The sequence below is a fragment of the Delphinapterus leucas genome, chromosome 19 (assembly GCF_059928025.1).
Source record: "Delphinapterus leucas isolate spDelLeu-1000000601 "Yukka" chromosome 19, BTC_Dleu_Yukka2, whole genome shotgun sequence".
In the NCBI taxonomy this organism is placed as follows: Eukaryota; Metazoa; Chordata; class Mammalia; order Artiodactyla; family Monodontidae; genus Delphinapterus; species Delphinapterus leucas.
In genome coordinates, this window is record NC_143147.1 from 52,441,184 (window position 1) to 52,460,450 (window position 19,267).

The following is a 19,267-nucleotide window of genomic DNA, read 5'->3' on the forward strand; positions in this document are numbered from 1 at the left end:
TCCGCCTGCTGATGCAGGGGATACGGGTTCGTGCCCCGGTCCGGGAGGATCCCGCGTGCCGCGGAGCGGCTGGGCCCGTAAGCCATGGCCGCTGGGCCTGCGCGTCCGGAGCCTATGCTCTGCGGCGGGAGAGGCCCGCGTACTGAAAAAAAAAAAAAAAAAGGTTAAAATGGTAAATTTCATGTATATTTTACCACAATAAGAAAAGACTGAAAAAGAAAAAAAGAAGCCGGACACCAAAGAGTACATACTGTTTGATTCCACTTATACAGAATACAAAAACAGAAAACTATGGTGACAGAAATCATAGTAGTGACTACTCTTTGCAAGTTAGTGGCGAAGAGGCCTGAAGGGCAGTTCTGGGGTCATTTTCTATTTCTTTCTTTCTTTATTTTTGGCTGCCTTGGGTCTTTGTTGCTGCGCACGGGCTTTCTCTAGTTGTGGCGAGCGGGGGCTACTCTTCGTTGCGGTGCGCGGGCTTCTCATTGCAGTGATTTCTCTTGTTGGGGAGCACGGGCTCTAGGCGCACGAGCTTCTGTAGTTGTGGCACGCGGGCTCAGTAGTTGTGGCACGTGGGCTCAGTAGTTGTCGCTCGTGGGCTCTAGAGCACAGGCTCAGTAGTTGTGGCGCACGGGCTTAGTTGCTCCGCGGCAAGAGGCATCTTCCTGGACCAGGGCTCGAATCCGTGTCGACTGCATTGGCAGGAGGATTCTTAACCATTGTACCACCAGGGAAGCCCTCATTTTCTATTTCTTGATCTGAGTCCTGTTTCCACGGATGTGTTCAGTTGGTGAAAACTAACGAGCTCTTCGCTTTTGAGTTTTCCCGTCAGCATTATTTACACTTCAATCAATAGTTCACCGGAAAACAACAGCAAAAACCCCAAAACGTCTTTAGAACAAATTTTAATTTCAAAAATCCGGATAAATTCTTGTAAATTCTTGTAAGCTGAACCTTTTTTTCCCTGTCTTTCTTGGGGCTCCTGCTTTTCCTGTGTCCTAAGCCTGCAATGAATCTGTGCCTTCTTTTGAAATGCTTTCTTGCCTTATTTACCAAGGTTCCACGCTACCTGGGGCCGCATTCTCGGAGCACCGGCTGGTGACTAAATTGTCTCCTTGTCTGTCATCTCGACTAGCCCTGAGTTGGACTCTTTGAGATCAGAAAGACCAGTCCCGGCTGATTCCGCTAACCCGGAGCTCAGTGCGCGTTGCAGAGCAGTAATAAATCCAATCAGCCCGGGAGGCTGGGAGCAAGGCCGGAAGAAAAAGGCTGCGAAGAGGAAAGCGCCGCTCTGGTGTGCCCAGCGGTGCCAGCCCGCTCGGACATCCAGACGCGAAGTCACACCCCTTGCCCAAGCACCTCCCGTAACTCCCTCCTGGCCCCGCCCCTCATCCATGGGCTCCTTAGGCCCCGCCCACCAGGCGTGGCCTTGCCCCGGGAGGGCCAGGATCCCGCCAACAATAACTCCGCCCCTCCTTCCGCTGAGAAACCTGTCCCTTTTATTTAAAGAATACGTTTACGTCACCCCGCTTTACGTAGCTTGTCGTCATCAGTGCAAGGCGCGGAGGCGGAACTTCCTGTCTCTGGTTCTAACAGCTTCCGGGAGAAGCCGGAAGAGACCGGACCCTGGACAGAATCAGGGCTAGCCAGCCCCTCCCCCGGCCCCTACAGAAAGGTGAGTCCACGGGCCGTCTTGGCGAAGTCAAAACACTTAGTCTGGCCGCTTCAGGTGAGGATCTCCTTCCTTATCCAGGCACAGTATCGGTCCAGATCCCCTTTAATTTCCCATGTTCCCCCGCGTACTCAAGCCCCGCCCCCAGTCTCCCGGCCCCGCCCCGAAGTGTGAGGGGTGTGGATGGTTTGTGAACCCCTCACCTGACTCTACCCGTCTCGGGCTGGGAGAAGCGGGTTTGGCCACGGCGGCCGGAGGTGGGTGGACCCACGGACTCCTCTCCAGCGCCGCGGGAATAGGACCGCCCAAACGCGGAGCCTTCGCGTCAGAAAAGGCAGGATCGGGGACCCCTCCTCACCGCACCGTCAGGGTCGCTCACAGGTTGAGGAGCGAGCAAAGGCCTCTGAGGAGGGAGACCTGGGGTCCTGCCCAGTCCCTCCCCTCGAAAGTTCCCTGTGCCTGTGCCAGTCGTTTTTGCCTCTGTTCGCCGCAGTTTCCTTTTCTTTAAATCAGGGTTAATGCCGTTAACCTTCTTACCATTAGGGGTTAGTTGTGGGAGTGATAAATAACTGCTACTGTTTGTTTACTGAACAGTTGCAATGTGCCAGGCACTGTGCTAAGTATTTTGCTTCGATGATTTCCCGTCATCTTCCAAACAACCTTATGAGGTAGGTACTATTTTTAACCCCATTTTACTGATGAGAAAGCTGAGTCTCTGAGAAAATTGTTTGAGGTTACAGAGCTAGTAAGAGGCAAAGGGGGTTATAGTTAGTTTGGGGTCTTTTTTGTTTGTTTTTTTTCCTGATCCCAGGGCCCATGTACTAAATAAGGATGTGAAAAGTATTCAAATGTTGATATGTTCCACAGTGTTCTTTGAGCAGCTACTGTGGGGTTATGCTGGGCACTACGGTACATAGAGAAATACATGTGAACCTTGTCTTCCAGGGGTCTAGTAGAGAGATGGACTGGTAGCTAAGTATAACGAAGTTTTATAGGTGCTGTGAGAATAGCCTGGTAATGATAATCATCAGACTGGATTTGCCCAGGGACAGCTTTGAAAGCAGCAGATTCTCCAAGGGAAAGCGTAGGTACTCCAAGGAGCAAGCAGATATCCTTCCTACCTTTCTAAGAAACTGCCGAGGGAGAACACAGGACAAGAGGGGAGATTGCGATATGGATTGTGAGAGCCATTTTGGAATCTTGTCCGAATCAGTTCCATGCAGGTAGTGGTTTTGCATTTGTGAGCCTACAGTGACCCAGGAGGGTGGTGCTTCTGGTGTCTGTTCTGCTTTGCTGCCCGAAGAATTTCGGAGGAGGCAGACACAATGTCCGCTGCATAGTGTCTGTTGATGGCCCCTACTGAGCTGTCCCTTTGGGTTGGTCTGACTTTGCTTTTGATAAATTAATTTTCTTTGGCTCTTGACATCTGGACCTAGATCCGTGACCATGAGTGAGACTGAGTTCAAATGACACAATCTGGCAAGAGTGGCTGCGCTATGCCTCCAAAGGGGCCCCAAATAAAATATTCCGGGCTTTTTTGGTTTCTCTGAAGCCACCTTAGAGGCATCTCAGGGGGGGCATAGTTGCTTTACCAATAGATAAAAATCCTAGAGAAACTCAGGGCTCACAGAAGCAAATGTTTTCCCCACCTGCCAAAAAAGCAACGAACAGTAACAGCAGCAGCAGCAGCAGCAAAGTTGTAAGGTTTTCCTGATGATCCGTGCTTACTCGGGGGATGGGAATGTGAGAGAGGAAGGGTGTGGAACCTGAAAGCCAGCGTTTCAGGTTAGAGGCAAGGGGTAAGTCCTTAGCTGTAGATTGGGGGTCCAGAGTTCGGAAGGTCTGTGTCTCTACAGGACACTGAACTCCATTTTCTTTCGGAGCTGGGTCAGTTAGAGCCTAAACAAACAAGAAACCTGCTTGCGAGCCCTCATGCCCTGCTGATGCTGTCCCCCTTCGTTCCCGCAGTGTGGACCCAGTCAGCAGCCAGGCCATGGAGCTCTCTGATGTCACCCTTATTGAGGGTGTGGGTAATGAGGTGACTGTGGTGGCAGGTGTGGCGGTGCTGATTCTAGCCTTGGTCCTAGCTTGGCTCTCTACCTACGTAGCCGACAGCGGTAGCAACCAGCTCCTGGGCACTGTTGTGTCAGCTGGCGACACATCCGTCCTCCACCTGGGGCATGTGGACCATCTGGTGGCGGGCCAAGTCACCGCAGAGCCAACCGAACTCCCACATCCATCAGAGGGTAATGATGAGAAGGCTGAAGAGGCTGGCGACGGTGGGGGAGACTGCACAGGGGAACCCGGAGCTGGGGGCGGTATTGAGCCCAGCCTTGAGCATCTGCTTGACATCCAAGGCCTGCCCAAAAGACACGCGGGCACGGGGAGCAGCGGCCCAGCGGTGCCCCAGAGAGCTGAGGACAGCGCCTGCCTCATCCACGTGCGGCTCAAATTCCTCAATGACACCGAGGAGCTGGCTGTGGCCAGGCCAGAGGATACTGTGGGTGCTCTGAAGAGGTAGGTGGGCTGGGAAGTGGGAGGCTGCTTGTACCCCATGCCCCCAGCCCTTGGTCTTCTCGGAGGAGGCTGATACAGACGTGGGAGCAGCAGGGAAGCGTCAGGTGCGGCCCTTACAGGGCGGGTGGGGGAGTACTTCCTTAGAAAGCCACCGTGCAATTTCCCCCCAGTGCCTTGCTTTGTTGGTCCAGGCCTTTCGGCCTTCTCATTCCTTGCCCTCTGTCTGTCCTTCTGTCTGTCTCATCCTTACAGTAAATACTTCCCTGGACAAGAAAGCCAGATGAAACTGATCTACCAGGGCCGCCTGCTGCAGGACCCAGGCCGCACACTGCGTTCCCTAAACATTACCGACAACTGTGTGATTCACTGTCACCACTCACCCCTTGGGTCAGCTGTTCCAGGCCCCTCGGCCTCCCTGGCCCCCTCTTCAGCCACTGAGCCGCCCAGCCTCGGCGTCAGTGTGGGCAGCCTCATGGTGCCTGTGTTTGTGGTGCTGTTGGGTGTGGTCTGGTACTTCCGTATCAATTACCGTCAGTTCTTCACAGCACCTGCCACTGTGTCCCTGGTGGGGGTCACTGTCTTCTTCAGCTTCCTAGTATTTGGGATGTATGGACGATAAGGACCGTAGGGAGAAAATGAAAGGCGTGGTCTTCCTCCTTTATGGCCTCCCCCCTTTCCTGGCCAGAGCTGGGCCCAAGGGCCTGGGAGGGAAGGGTGGAAAGGATGTGGTGGGTCCCCCTCCATAGGACCCAGGAGACAGGCACGGGGCCTCCCCTTCACGTCCACGAGGGTACAGACATCCCCTCTGTGCAAGCACAACTCAGGTAGAAATGAGAATGTCATCTTCCTTCACTTTTAAGGTCCTGAAGTTCAGAGGTGGGCTGGTATTCCAGCTCAATGGGGAGCCTGGGCTCTGAGGATTCCCTCCCAGCCGTGGCCCTAGCTCTTTCCATTATCCTGCATGTCTGCTCCTCAGCCCCCAGGGCTGCCTGTCAGGGCAGTTCAGCATGGCCCCAGCATACTTCTATAGGGAGCCTGGAGTATCTTTTGGTTCCCTAGTGGAATATCCATCTTTTGAGACTGAAATCACATGGGCAGGAGTGAAGTTTGTGTCAGCCTTCCCTGTAGGCACCTGGCCACCTCCACCTTCTCCCTCCACCCCGTAGCAGGAATAGGGTGTTCTCTGTGTTCTGGATGGTTTCCAGTGTTCTTTTTCTTTTCAAAGCACTTTGCTTATATTCTTTTTTTAAAAAATAGTCCCTTATAGAGCTCAGTCAGGAAGGGGATTGGGGCACAAAGCCAAGCCCCCAGCATTGGGAGAGGCCGGGCCACAGCTGCTGCTACCCTAGGCCTAAGGCTGTAAGCAAGAGGCAGCTCTGGCCCTCAGCCAGCGTCCTACTCTGCCCAGCTCCAAGGACGAGCTCTGGGATGGAGCACTGGGCCCCAGGCCCTTGCCTCTGGGGCTCTTGGATGGAGGGCCGTATCTGTGACTGAATAAAGTTCCATTTTGTGGCCGTGGAGTCTCCTGTGACATTAAGAGAATGCTGTTGCTCTGCCCGCAGCAACACGGGAGTGAGGGTGGGTAGGCCGGGCTACCAACGGGAGATGCAGTTTATTTACACCAGCAGCCATGGGGGCAGGGGGAATACACAGCGTTTACAAAGTTAGCTACCTGTACAGGATGGATTACATATGCAAAAATAAAAATCTCAAGACCACAGGACAGCGTGAGCCCCACCCCCCTCCCCCAATGACCCCAGCATGCGGTAATGCCAGGCGGGTGGCCCCTGGGCATGCGGGGGGGAGTGATGCATGGAAGGAAAAGCCACCGGCCATGGAAATTAGTACAGAACCCCCCCACACACACTCAGACACATGATAGAATACAGGGTGGACGACACCTAGCCGGGGTGGGAAGGATGGGAATTGAAACCCACACAGCCTGCTGTTAGAGGGAAGGGAGTGGGGAGCTCCTAGCCCCTGTTCAACTACATGGTAGGGGGGGCACACTCTCCCCGGAAGGAAAGGGGTTTGCTCCCTCAGGGTCTCTGCTGGACCAAGCCCATCTCTTACCCAGCCTGGGCAGGGGGCTCTGCCCTGAGGGCGGGCCAGGGAACAATGGGGAAGTGGATGTGGACAAACCAGTTCCCAAACTACTTCCCACTTCTCCCTCCTCCAACCAGAAGGGGGAAAGGGAGAGGCCAGAGGTGAAAGGGTGTACTTATTAGGGCCTGAGCTGCAGCTGCCTCTCAGAAGGAAGAGTGGCCCGCGGCCTTCCTCCCTTCACCTTCAACCTACTCCCAAGTCTTCATTTGGGAGCAGGCTGGAGGCTGGCTGAGATCCTCCTTTCCCTCTGGCTTCCCTTAGAGGGAGAAGGCTGTGGAAGAGCGAGAACAGAGGAGCCCAGGCCCCAGGATTTATTCTAACTCCTGCCAAAATTTGGCTTTTTAAAAAATAATCAACAATTCTTGGGTTAAAAACCAGTTTGTAACCAGGCGTCAGCCACAATCAGAGCCACCCCGGGGGAGATTGGGGTTCCAGACAGGGTACTACAGCCCTATCACTTGTTCCCTTAACCCTCTAGGGTCCCTAACCCAAATCAGTCCAACCAGTCCTGGGTACTAGCTACCCAAATGTGGGATGGCTCCTCCTGGGAGGAGGACAGGGGACATGTCCTGCAAGTGCCAGAGAACATGGCTCAGGGTCAACTCCATGCCTGTGTCAGTCAGCTCTGCTCCCCGCCCAGACTGCAGGCCTCCAGCTCGGCTCCTGAGAGCCATGGTGCCCGCGTGGAGGTGGGACGATACATCTCTTCAGGATGTAGACCAGGCAGGTGGGCACACTGGCACCACAGTCCCACAGAGGGGCACTGTCTAGGCATGGCACCCCTTCCCCCTCCGCTGACAGCCCAGAGCACAGAGACCACCCTCTCTTCCTGCCCCACTCCTAGCAAGGGGGGAGAAGTAAAAGATCAGGATTTTCCTCAGAGCCCCAAACCACAAGTACAGAATAAATAACTTAAAAGCGGCTAAGGAAGGGGAAACAGGGCAGGCTTCAGAGGCAGGAGCATCGAGAGAGGAACTGGAGCTGGTCAAGGTTAAAGAGGGGGTGGCAAGCAGCAGTTGGGAACTTGGGCTGCCCTGGTAGGGCAGTGGGGCAGGGTAGGCAGGAGGAACATGGGGCCACCCCAGGAGGGTGAGGCTGGGCCCCTTCCTGGGGCAGGGAATGAGGTAAGAAAACATTTCAAATAAAGCAGCACCGTTCCCTCTCACCTTGGGGCCCCACTCCTCGCCAGCCCTGGGTCAGGGAGGAGAGGTAGGGGGGGAGTCATTTTGATACACAGCTCCCTCTTCCTACCCTCCCCCTGCCCTTGAAGCTGTAGAGGCTGGAGGCCCTTTCCTGGCACCCAACAACAAAAGGACAGCTCCTGCTGCCAAGGAGGCCCATGGGGACTGAGGGGAAAGGGCTGCCCCTGTGAGGGGCAGGGAAGGCGGCGGCAGTTCTGGACGCCTACCTCAGCAGACAGCTCGCTGTGCCTGCCTACCCCTGGGATGGGGGTGTTTGATAGGCTTCTTCTGCACACAGACAGGACACGCCCAGCCCTGCTCCTCAGCTGCAAGCACCGGACCCATTCACATTGCTGAGGGCAGCTGGGGGAGGCCCCCCTCCAGGCTCAGCTTCCAACCCACCGCCTCCCGGGTAGCCACGATGCTCCTCGGCAGGGCTTAGTCCAGTTCCTGGGGTGGGGGGGCGGCAGTGCCCTGGCACAGTGCCCAGGTCAGGCCCCTGGCCTAGCTGGACATCCAGTAACTCACAGAATAAATAGGAAAACCGCCTCCCCACCGAACTTATGTCCAAGGCATAATATGTCCAGGTCTGAGTCCTGCACGCCGAGGGCTCGTGCTCCATCGCAGAAGACCCTGACACCCCCCAGGGGTGCATAATTGGATCCTCTGCCTGCCTGGCCCACCAAACTTCCCAAGCCCAAACCCCCAGCAGCCGTCCATTTGCCAGGCTATGCCACCTGGGTGGGGGTCGGGAGGGAGGGCTCTGCTCAGCCAAAGGCTATCCCTTGCACCCAAGTCAGTTGATGTCATCGTAGATGCTGGGCGTCGGGGGTGCCGGAGGCTTTGGCTTTTTCTTCTTGTTGGAGCCCAGGCCAGAGGCAGTCCCTACCAGGCTCAGATGGGATTTCTTTTTCTTGGTTTTCCGTGACTCGGAGCTGTTGGTACCTGAAGAGAAGGAGGCGCGAGGGTTGAGGGGAGGGTTGTGGCAGGGGAACGCAAGGTGCTCCCCGTCTTTGGCTTCGGGCAGAGAGCCCCTGGGGCCCATCTGTATCACCTACCTAGACCCCATCCCTGATTCTCACTCGTCTTGGAGGAACCTGAATCAGAGGGTGAGAGATCGGAGGAGCCATCCCACTGAAGCCGGCTGATCAGGGCCTGGCTGTCAGTCATGTCAAAGCTGTCATTATCCAGGGAACTCTCGACCTCTGGAAGGACGCTGGAAAGGGAAGAGGCCAGAGAAGGGCTTCAGGGATACCAATCGTCATCCTTAATCTCCACAACCCACCACCTTTCCTGGAGGATCACTCACGCCGAGGGTCCAAGGAAATAAATCCGCACGGCTCGCCGCTGCTCATCCGTGTGCTGGGGGCAGCGCAGGGACCTGGTGGGGAGAGAATTATCAGACCCTGACAAGGCAGGAAGGGTCTGAGGAATACAGGTGAAGCCCCTCCCCTCAGCAGAGGTGGGAGGGATGGACACAGGCAGGGAAGGGATGAACGGAGAGCCCCCAGATTGTGGCCTAAGGCCTGACCATTAGAAGAGGGGAGGGGAAGGGTGGGAGTCCCGCTGCTCAAGTCCAGGGGTACTCCCGACCCGTGTGCCCAGGGTGAGTGTGCAGGAGGGCCCCCTGGCCCTGTTCCTAGGTTCTGAGCTCACCTTGTGCACATCTTCTTGGTGTGTTCAGAAATCACCCCACATTGCTGGAAGAGGAATATAAGCTGAAAGGAGGGATGGAGGAAAGCCTACTCTAGACACTAGACATTCTCTTCTGTACACATGCTAGACTGTAAGCAGAAATGGCCCCAGGGTGTCCACGGCAGACGGCCCCAGACCACCAATGGCCAGGAAGCCTAATTCCAGAGAGAGACCTAGGTGCCCTCACTGCCATGTCAGCAGCCTCTTTCAGGGCCTCAACCACTGCCTGTGGCTCAGCTCGCTCCCGAGGGCCTCCCCTTCCCTGGTCCCTCACCGTGGTGAGCAGGCTACGCAGCTCCTCCGGCCCCAGGGTCTCGTAGCTGATCCCAGTTGAGTTGTTATACTGGGCAAGAACCAGAGTTAAAGGTTAGAGAAGGGGCAGCCAAAGAAGGGAGGTTGCGGGGGGGGGGGGCGAGGTTGCAGAATCAGTCCCTCTCATCCCTTCCTAAGTGAGAAGGCCTTAAGACTGCCCAGCAGTTTTCCAACAATCCCTTCCATCCCACCTGCACAGGGGTAAGGGGTTGGGACCTACAGAGAACATACATATGCAAGACCTAAATACCCCATCTAGTGCTTCTGGCTGTCAGCATTCTGATCCCCACTTGTCCAATCCCACGCAACTCACAACAAGGACAATGAGAGGGAACCTACAAGGGGCAGCCCCTACTCACCTTAAAAGGATCCGAATTGCTAAGTTCCCCTGAAGAAGAAAAAAGAAGGGGAAGGGTGTTTGATGCAGAGGTACAGACAGAGAACCCTGAAAATAACCAGAGAGGAAGTGGGGGTGACAGAAGGATCACAGGCCCTCCCTCGATACCCCGGCCCGCCCCCCGCGCCCCCCTCTGCCCTCCAGCAATGAGTCCCAGAAGACACAGCTAGAATCACTCCCGTTGTTCCAGCCCCACTTACCATTTTTGTGTTTTAAAGACTTGGATCTTCGAGGGGAATTGGGGTTCTGGAATGGGAGATACCATAGCTTTGGGGAAAGGGTAACGATAAGGGGGAGCCGAGAACCCAGGGAAGGAAAAAAGATTTGACAAAGAAGCATCCTCAAATCCCTACTCTTCCCCATCAGTAAGAGGCCCGTCTACCCAGACTCCCTCCTCCCACCTTCCCCCAAGGCCTCTGCTGCCCTCCTGCCCACCAGACACCCTCATCCCAGAACCCAGAGAGGTACCCAGCGACCTCAGACTTGAGTCAAGACACCCGAGGACTCCCTACCCAAAGGGGAGGGTATGTGTCCTTCGCCCAAATCTCCCTCATGCTTGCCCCAGCTCTCACCTTGTCTGATTTCCTCTTCTTGGCTGTGTAGGACAAAAGGATAAAAGGTAGGGTCACTTTAAGTTCCCAATCTAAGGGCACCTACAGCAAAGTACAAAGCTACACTCTCCCCCCTCATTCAGGATAACAACTTGTGACCGTTACATACCCAATTCCTGCGAGCCCGCCTCACCCCAATGGCCCCCAAATTCCCCAGATCCCCAAACACCTTTCTTCTCTGAGCCATAGGACCAGTCGTTGTCATTGATGTCATCGTTATCCTCTTGGTCACTCTCAGACTTGTTCATGTTGTTGCTATTGGCAATCCTGCCAAGGGTAGGGAAGAGGAAGGGTCAAGGCTGCCACCTCTCTGCCCCCGACTTCACAGGTAGAATGGAGCATCTGGGGCCAAGCATGACCCACCCTCTGTGCCCTACAAATGCCCCTGGAGGGCTACACCATGGGACGGGCTGCAAAAGGTGAGCCGCTCTGGTTCTAGCAGGGGGAGAAGCCCTCACCGGCGGTTGGCGATTCGACTGCTGTTCCGACCCATTCCCAGGCACTTCTCCAGATGGGGAGCAAAACGGGAGGCGGCAATGCTGCGGCTGCAATTGGGGCAAACACACTCCTTGCTCTTCCACTGGTTGAAAACCTGTCCAAAGATGTCCAACCCCGGCTGGTCCACGATCTCTGGGGACAGGAGAGGCGTGTCGATCAGGGCGGGCAGGGGACCCTCACCTCTCGTTCCCACCCATGGCCCCATGGCCTCTTCAAAGCCCCTGCCTAAGCTCACAGGAGCTCCACGTTCTACATGTGGTGCAGCTGCCAGAGAAGGACCCTCCAAGCACTCCCAGGACAGGGCTAGACTGCTCTCCTTCAACCCTGAAGCTCACCAAAATCCTTCATGCTATCAGGGTCCGTGTCGTCCAGGAAGAAATAGCCACACTTGACAGCCCGGTGTACCTCAAAGCAGAATCCCAAACAAGAATCCTCGACCAGGTCCGCGTATATCTCCTGAGCGATGGCCTGGGCCCAGGGGAGAACATCCAGGGTCACAAGAGTCATAGTCCCATGGACTGAGAGCAACTCTCACCAACCAAATCTGCCAATTCGCCCTGGTCAAAAATAATGCTTTCTTTGCCATTTTCCCCATCTTGACTTCGAGTTCTTTCTTCTTCTGGATCCTCGGGCCTTCTTAGCTGGCTATTCCCTTTAAGGAACAAGGCTGACTACCCAAATTCCTCTCTGGTTCGGACGCCAGATAAAGTGACGAAGAAACATCAAGAGAAAGAACTGGAGGCACACGTGGGGGAGCCCTCACCTCTAGTTTGCTGTTATCCAGGCCAGACAAAGACATTTCCTCCATTTTCATTTGTAAACTCTTGTGGAGACGGCGCTCTGACTGCTCATAGCACAGCGGGCGGCAACACGGCTGCACACATGGGGGTGGGGGTGTTGGTGTGAGTCCAAGACACCTCTGATGACTGCCACCTCCCCTCCGCACCTCGCTGCCCAGAGCTCAATGGTGGCATCGGGATCTACCTCTCCCTAAAGCCTAGGCTCACTAAGTCTGGATGGTCCTTCAGGGCCTGAAACCCAAGGGCGGCCTAGTCCTTCCCAAGCCTGAACTCAGGCCCTGGACTCTACTGCCAATCAGAGTCTGGGTCTACAGGAGGCAGCAGCTCCCCCCAGGTCCCCAAAACTCAAACCCCTCTTCGATACCCATGGTGCAATGCAGCAGGGGGAGGAGAAGGAACTCTAAGGCCTCAAAGCAAACCCACAGGGTGTGGCAAAGAACTGCACAGACTCCTAAATACACTCCCCTCCCTTCGCTAGGCTCTCCTCAGAGCCACCTCTGCTTTCAGCCAGGATGTCCACTTGGGGGGGTACTGCTACCAGAAGTAGGAATGGCCCTAGGACCCTACAACCTTCACCCCACTCTATCTTCCCTTGCAATAAGCCTGCCACTACAGAAGGGGAGCAGAGCCCACAGAAATCTAGAGCTAAAGGGGCATTTCTAGCCACCATGAGCAAGAGGAGGTAGAGTCCGGTGGAATGGCAGGCCAAGAGTGGGCACTCCCCTTACCTGTTCTTCTTTTAGATAACCACCCTCCCTCCCTCAGGACCAGCCCGGAAGTCTCTCCAAGAGCCCCAAAGTCCAGGAATCCCCACCAAAGGATTCAGAAACAGCGCCCACAGTCCGGGGCCCCTCTGAACGGTGGGTACGAGTTTAAGGAGCTGCCGGCCTAGAGTGGGGTGGGGACTGACAAATGAGCCGGGGGCACTGGGGAGGGTAGGAGGCCGGGCCTCGGCTCTTCCCCCGTCCCTGCGGCACTGCTGCTGCATCATACCAACTGGGGGGAGGAGAGCCGAGCCGCCGGAGGCCGGCGCCGGTCCGGGACAGACCGACCCTTAGAGAGTGGGCAGAGTGGGACGCGTCCCGGCCCCTCTTCCTCCCCGCCCGCCGACAGCCCCGGCCGGCCGGGGAGAGGAGTCCGGGAGGGTGTCTCTATTGTCCCGGGGGCTGGGGCCTGGCTCCCTAACAAAGGCCCCGCGCCCCCTCCCCGGCCGGCCCTGCCCCGCCCAGGGGGGACCCAGACAGGGGGAGAGCGGGGGGCCCCGGCCGGGCCGGGAAGCCGGGGGAAGCCGGGCGTTTCCGCGGCGGCCCGGGGGGAGGGGAAGGGGCGCTGACCCAGACCTGGGGGGAGGGGGCCCAAGCCCCGCCTCGGGCCCCGCCCCCCGCCCCCCGCAGGCCCCTCCCCCGTCCCCGTCTCCGTCCCGTACTCACCCCGCCCGGGGGGCCGCGCCGGGGCCCGGCGGCCTCTCAGGGCCGCGTCCTCCGGCGGCGGCGGCGGCGGCGGCTGCTCCGGAGCCCCATGTCCGTCGGTCCGTCCTCGCCTCTCCCCGGGGCCCAGGGCCCGGGGCCGGGGGGTCGGGCCGCCCCCCCGCCTCGCCGCCTCACCGGGCGGCCATGGCCCCTTCCCCTCCCTTCTCGTCCCGTCGCCGCCTCCTCCTCCTCACCTCACCCCGCCCGCGCGCAGTCCGCGCGCCGTCCGCGCGCCCCTCCCCCCGCCCCCCACTCCAGCCCGCCTCTCCCGGGCGGGGGGTGCGGCGCGAGCCCGGAGCGCGCGCGCGTGCCGCGACCGGAGGATGGATGGATGGAGCGAGCGAGAACGCGAGCGTGCGCGCGCGCGCCCCTCTCCCCCCTCCCTTCGCGCGGGCGCGAGGCCAAGCGCGAGCGCGCTCCAACCTCCTCCTCTTCCTCCTCCCGCCCCTCCTCAACACCCCGCCCCCGCCCTCCCTTCCTCTTCCTTCTTTCGCTTTCGCGCGCCCAGCGACTGCTCGCGCCTGCTAGAAGGGCCCGAGCGCGTGCATCTGCCCCGCGGCCGCAGCTCGGCAGCATTTGCTCCAGGGGGCGGGGACCGGGCGGGGAGGAGGGGCGCCACGCCGCCGTCCAAAGTACCGGCGGACAGGGACGGGGGCGGGGAGGTGGGCGGGGCCTTCGGGAGCCACCTCGGCCAATTGCCGTCTCGCCCCGGCCCGGCCGGCCCAATAGGATGGCGGTGGGTGGAGCGGCGTTCAAGGTGAGGTGCGCGGTGCGCTGGGGGCGGAGACGTTGTGCCGTCCCGGCCGGCTCCGGGGCGGGGGCAGCGGGTGGCGTCGAAAGAGAGCGCCGGCTCCCAGCCGAGCCTGGGACGCCTTCCGGCCCAGGCTCCCCCGCCCTTCCCTCCGGGCTCCCGGCTCTTTTTCCCCCCAGCGCCCCCACCCCGGAGTTCACCCCGAATCGTGCAGTCGCTTCTGTGAAGAGGCCAGAGTTGAAGTGGGACGCAGCAACTCAGGCCAGAAAACCTGAAGGGGGCTCGTCCGAGCCTCGGTTCCCCGTGTTCCTGGGCGGGTCTCAGCCCACTCCAGGCCTGAGAACCAACAGACGCCCGAGTTGAGGGTCCTCCGCTGACGGCAGAGGCCGAGCTGTGCCAGTCTGAGCGGAGCGCCCTCCCCGCCGTCATCCTAATTTAGATCCCACACCTGCTCGCCTTTCCTGCTTCCGGAACCCACGCTGGACCGCCCCCCACCCCACCTCTCCTCTCCACAGCTTGCCAGTCAGTGGCCAGACCCTTACTCCGACCCAGTTCTACTTACTCCCCAGTGTGTGCCCATATCCGCGCGCTCTCACAGTCCCTCTTCTGGAGCAAAGGGCCTTTCCCAGCCGCAGTAGATGCTTAGACTGGCGCTTCCATCTCAGTTACTCTCTGTGTCTGGAGTCCTAAAACGGGTATATGACGGCCCTCTTCCTTCAGAAGATGAGATTAAATGAGGAAAGTCTTAAATCATATACTTCGGGACCATCACTGATCCTTTAGTCTTCAGCAAGCATTTATAGAGGCAGTAGTCCTAAGTGGTTAAGACCAGGAATCATCTGAATTTAAATCTGTGGACTTGACAAATGAACTTGAGCAAACGAGCTCTCTGTTGCCCCAGTTTACACTGTTGTCACCGGGTATAATGATAGTACCTATCTCATTAGGTTGTTGTGGGGATTGACAAGTCAGTGCCGGAGAAACTCGGCTCAGTGTGTTTGATAAATCTTAGCTGTTACTCTTACGGTGCGCTGTTAAGAATTCTTATGGTGCATCCGTGCTGGGATGCAAAAATAAAATAAGACAGTTATACTTCCTCAAGAAGTTCACAATTTGTGGGGTAAACAGATCTGTAGGAAAATAATTGCCAGTGTAATAAGAATAAGAGAGCTCGGGACTTCCCTGGTGGCCCAGTGGTTAAGACTCTGCGCTTCCACTGCAGGGGCCACGGGTTCCACCGGTGGTTGGAGCTGACCATAGGGGACAGAGGTGGCCAGGTGAAGGAATCAAATGATGTAAAAGCGTTGGTCAGGAAAGGCTGCTTTTAGTGGGAGAGGAGCCAGGTCAAGGCAGGCCAAGAAGGCACTAGATATCTCACACAGAAGTTTCAGAAGTGAAGTGCCCAGGGACTTGCCTGGTGGCGCAGTGGTTAAGAATCCGCTTGCCGATGCAGGGGACACGGGTTCGAGCCCCGGTCCGGGAAGATTCCACATGCTGCGGAGCAACTAAGCCCGTGCGCCACAACTACTGAGCCTGTGCTCTAGAGCCCGCGAGCCACAACTACTGAAGCCCGCCCGCCTACAGCCCGTGCTCCGCAACAAGAGAAGCCACAGCAATGAGAAGCCCGCGCACCACAATGAAGAGTAGCCCCCGCTCACTGCAGCTAGAGAAAGCCTGCATGCTGCAACTAGAGAAAGCCTGCGTGCAGCAACGAAGACCCAACACATCCAAAAATAAATAAATTTATTAAAAAAAAAAAAGTGAAGTGCCCAGGAGTCTGGGCACTGGCTGGAACATAGGAATATATGGGGATATAGCAAGAAGTAAGCAGGGCAGACCATGCAGGACTAAGGGTGTTCTGAGGAGTCTGCGGGCTTTAACCCTACAGGCTGTGAGGAGTCCTCAAGGGGAACTGTTTGACTTGCATCTTAAGTAGATCACTCTGGAATGTGGAGTCTGGATAGCTTAGAAGTAGTAGGTTTTCGTTATAGCTTGAGATGTGTGGGGTAAAGGAGAGAGAGACCCTGAATACATCATTAACCAAGATGGGGAACTCTGAGGAGGAGATGTGAGGATACAGGACAATGACAAGTTCAGTTTGAGATATGTTGGAGTTACTGTGGAATCAGCTGGTGGAGACTCTCAGAAGGTGTTTGAACTTGAGTCTAGAGCAAAGTAGTGAGGCCAGGACTTCAGGTGTCTCCACAGTGTGAATCAGGAATTCTCCACTCCGATGACCCTGATCTGTTTCTTAGTCTCGGAATATGTGCAATACATCCTGCCCTGAGGAATTTACACATGCCCAGGAAGCCTTCCTATCTCCTCCCTGTTTACCTAAATCCTTCCTCACTTCACCCCTGGCCACCCTCACAAGAAACTCCTTTAAAACTGGATTGTACTATTCATTTGGCACTTGGCCTGAGCAGTCTGTGGTGGTGACCTCTTTGGGCACGTGCCCGGTCTCCACAGTTAGCACCAGTCAATAAACACTAAGGACTACACTGGTCCAGGCTCTGGGCGAAGTGCAGTGAGCCAGAGAGACACACAGACCTTGTCCTAGTGGGGCTTACAGCCCAGCAAAGCCTGAAGTGGAAGAAAGATTGAATGTGAAGGCATCCAGGCTGCTGAAGAAACAAATGCATAGAGATCTTTTAGTCAGGGGAGGCTCCCTGGAGGAAGTGGTCTTTTAAGTGGAGCCCTGAATTAACTAGGAAGAGAGGTGAAGAGGAACATTCTAGGCAGAGGGAATGGTTATGTGCACAGGCAGAATGTGGGAAGAGAGTGTGGTGTGTTTGAATCTTGGATGGCTTGTGTAGCTGGAGTTGGGCAGAGAGGCCAGCAAGGGCACCAGATCCCCCAGGGCGTTGTGGACCCTATTTATTCCCTCATTTAACAAATATTTCCTTTTTTTTTTTTTTTTCTTTTGGCTGCATTGCACAGCATGTGGGATCTTAGTTCCCTGACCAGAGATCGAACCTGCGTCTCCTGCAGTGCAAGCACAGAATCTTAACCACTGGACCGCCGGGCAAGTCCCTCAACAAATAATTCTTGACTGTAAAATGTATGCCAGGCACTTTTAGGTGCTGGGATTACTGTAATGAATGAACAGATACGTTGCCTTCTACTTGGAGAGATAGACAATGAACAAGTAAACAGATACAGAAACAAGGAGTTGTAGAAGAAGGCCTCTCTAGAGAGGGTGGTCAGGGAAGGCCTGTGAGGTGACATTTGAGCTTAAGTCTGAAGGATGGGAAAAACAAGCTATCTGTAGTGTTGGAGGAATGGCACTTTGGGTAGGGAAAACAAGTGCAAAGGTCCTGTGGTAGGCATGCTTGAGGAACAAAAGACAGATCCCTTGGCTCGATCCTTGTGAGTGATTAGGAAGAGTGGAGTGAGAGAAGGGAGAGGGGAAACAAGGGTTAGGCCTTTTAGGGTCATTGTAAGACAAGGAGTTGTAAGTGTTAGGTCATCAGATTTGTTTTAAAAAGATAGTTTTGGTTGCTGTGTGCAGAATGGACTGTAGGGGGCAAGAGAGCAAGCAGGAAGACCAGTTTTAGGTCTTTGCAGAAGTTGAGCAATGGTGATGGCCTGAAGAGGATGGGGATGGAAGCAGGTAGACAGATTTGAGAGAGATACGGGAAATGGAACGGACGGGTCTAGGTGAGCGAATTTCACCTCCTTTCACTAAGAGATGAAATAGGGAGCGAGGACTTAAGGATGATACACTGATTTCTAGATTGAATGACCAGATAGTTAGTGACCATCTGGGGTCTTGAGGTATGAGGTGCCTGCAAGATATCCCGAAGGATACACTGAAGTCTGTACGGGTCTGCAGCTTGGAAAAGCGGTCTCTATAGAGGCCACCTTTTGGAATGGTTACTATGGGTGATAACTGGGGGTTCATGGAGTGACTTGAACACCTAGGATAGAATGAGGAGGAGGTGGGACTTCCCCTGGTGGCACAGTGGATAAGACTCCACGCTCCCAATGCAGGGGGCCTGGGTTCGATCCCTGGTCAGGGAACTAGATCCCACATGCATGCTGCAACTAAACGTTCGCATGCCTCAACTAAGGAGCCCACGTGTCACAACTCAGGAGCCCATGTGCTGCAACTAAGGAGCCCACCTGCCACAGCTAAGACCCCACACAACCAAATAAGTAAATAAAATAAATATTAAAAAAAGAAATAAAATCAATCCCTTATTTATTAAAAAAAAAAAAGAATGAGAAGGAGTGGATGCCAGCAGAGTAGACCAAGAAGTCAAGAGACAGGCAAGTGGGACTTCCCCGGTGGTCCAGTGGTTAAGACTCCACACTCCCAATGCATGGGGCCCAGGTTCAATCCCTGGTCAGGGAAGTAGATCCCACATGCCGCAACTAAGAATCCACATGCCACAACTAAAAGATCCCTTGTGCCGCAACTAAGACCCAGAGCAGCCAAATTAATTTTAAAAAAAGAGAGACAGACAAGTGTCCACTGGGTGTAACTGATGAACTTGTTGGTGACCTCAGCGAGTCACCTCAGAGGAATAGTGGGTGGGAGGTGAGGAAATGGGAGACGATGAGGGGCAAGGAGGTTTTCAGAAGTTTGGCCAAGCATGAGAGAGGGGTGTGGGGTGAAGGGAGAGGTCTTAGATGGCCCTGGGTCGTTAGCCCTTGGTGGTTGCAGGAACCCAGCCAAGGCTTGTGGAGGGAAGGCTGTCCTCCTTAACATCAGAGAGCAAGTCATCTCAGCCCAGCCCACTTCCCATCAGAGGTCTGGGTCACTAGGAAAGTCATTCCTAACCCTGGTGAGGCTGAGGGCTCAAGGTGGGAGGGTTACACCAACTCCCAAAGATAAGCCCTTGCATGACCATGGTGAACACCCCGACCCTAATGGTTCATTCATCACCTCCGTTTTTCAAGGCAGTGCATTCCGGGAGAAAATAATGTATCTGTTTCCCAAATTCTTAGGCCTTAGTGGTCTGACAACCCGAGGTGAACAAACTGAATTGAGAAAGTGCAAGAACAGTAGCACGAAACAATGTGAAGGCAGGCTGCCTACAGAATCGTCAGGGATGAGGAAGATGGTTCTAGAAAGAAGGGGCAAACAAGCTGGCTTCAAGGGTCTTTCCACATTGAGACTGTCCGGTCGCCCCTGTCTCTACTCGCCCTTCATTGAGTCCAGTGATCAGACAGCAGTCAAATGTTTGTTTTTTACTTTATTGTACAAAAAAAGGGAAAACAAAACTTCCACAGTTGGCCTTCAGCTTAGGCAG

At 55.6% G+C, this 19,267-nt stretch overlaps 2 protein-coding genes and 1 long non-coding RNA gene across 14 annotated transcripts; 2 read left to right on the forward strand and 1 right to left on the reverse strand.

Moving 5' to 3' along the window:
* Nucleotides 1-1,580: 1,580 nt before the first annotated feature.
* TMUB2 (transmembrane and ubiquitin like domain containing 2) lies at nt 1,581-5,703 on the forward strand. Of its 3 annotated transcripts, none has more exons than XM_022565140.3 (4): nt 1,581-1,675; nt 2,267-2,340; nt 3,641-4,189; nt 4,442-5,703. In XM_022565140.3, the coding sequence occupies exons 2-4, from the start codon at nt 2,306-2,308 to the stop codon at nt 4,806-4,808; spliced, it is 951 nt and encodes a 316-aa protein (XP_022420848.1). In that variant the 5' UTR covers nt 1,581-1,675; nt 2,267-2,305; the 3' UTR covers nt 4,809-5,703. The 3 variants fall into 3 exon arrangements, with proteins under 3 accessions (XP_022420848.1, XP_089756143.1, XP_022420850.1); XM_022565142.3 differs by having other exon boundaries at nt 1,646-1,729; XM_089900017.1 differs by lacking the exon at nt 2,267-2,340 and having other exon boundaries at nt 1,594-1,675.
* Nucleotides 5,704-5,762: 59 nt separating this feature from the next.
* Nucleotides 5,763-13,438, reverse strand: ATXN7L3 (ataxin 7 like 3). 10 transcript variants are annotated; one of them, XM_089900013.1, is made up of 13 exons: nt 13,220-13,438; nt 11,753-11,863; nt 11,325-11,457; nt 10,950-11,121; nt 10,661-10,758; nt 10,453-10,475; nt 10,081-10,126; nt 9,843-9,928; nt 9,446-9,514; nt 9,133-9,194; nt 8,786-8,857; nt 8,535-8,692; nt 5,763-8,421 (listed from the first exon to the last, which is right to left on the reverse strand). In XM_089900013.1, the coding sequence occupies exons 2-13, from the start codon at nt 11,801-11,803 to the stop codon at nt 8,273-8,275; spliced, it is 1,119 nt and encodes a 372-aa protein (XP_089756139.1). In that variant the 5' UTR covers nt 11,804-11,863; nt 13,220-13,438; the 3' UTR covers nt 5,763-8,272. The 10 variants fall into 10 exon arrangements, with proteins under 10 accessions (XP_089756139.1, XP_089756136.1, XP_089756141.1 ...); XM_089900010.1 differs by having other exon boundaries at nt 10,081-10,147; XM_089900015.1 differs by having other exon boundaries at nt 9,843-9,871; nt 13,220-13,435.
* On the forward strand, nt 9,560-18,523 carry LOC111170211 (uncharacterized). Its single transcript, XR_002643378.3, has 3 exons — nt 9,560-12,471; nt 12,555-12,649; nt 15,463-18,523. It is a non-coding gene; the product is annotated as an uncharacterized LOC111170211 (long non-coding RNA).
* Nucleotides 18,524-19,267: the final 744 nt, after the last annotated feature.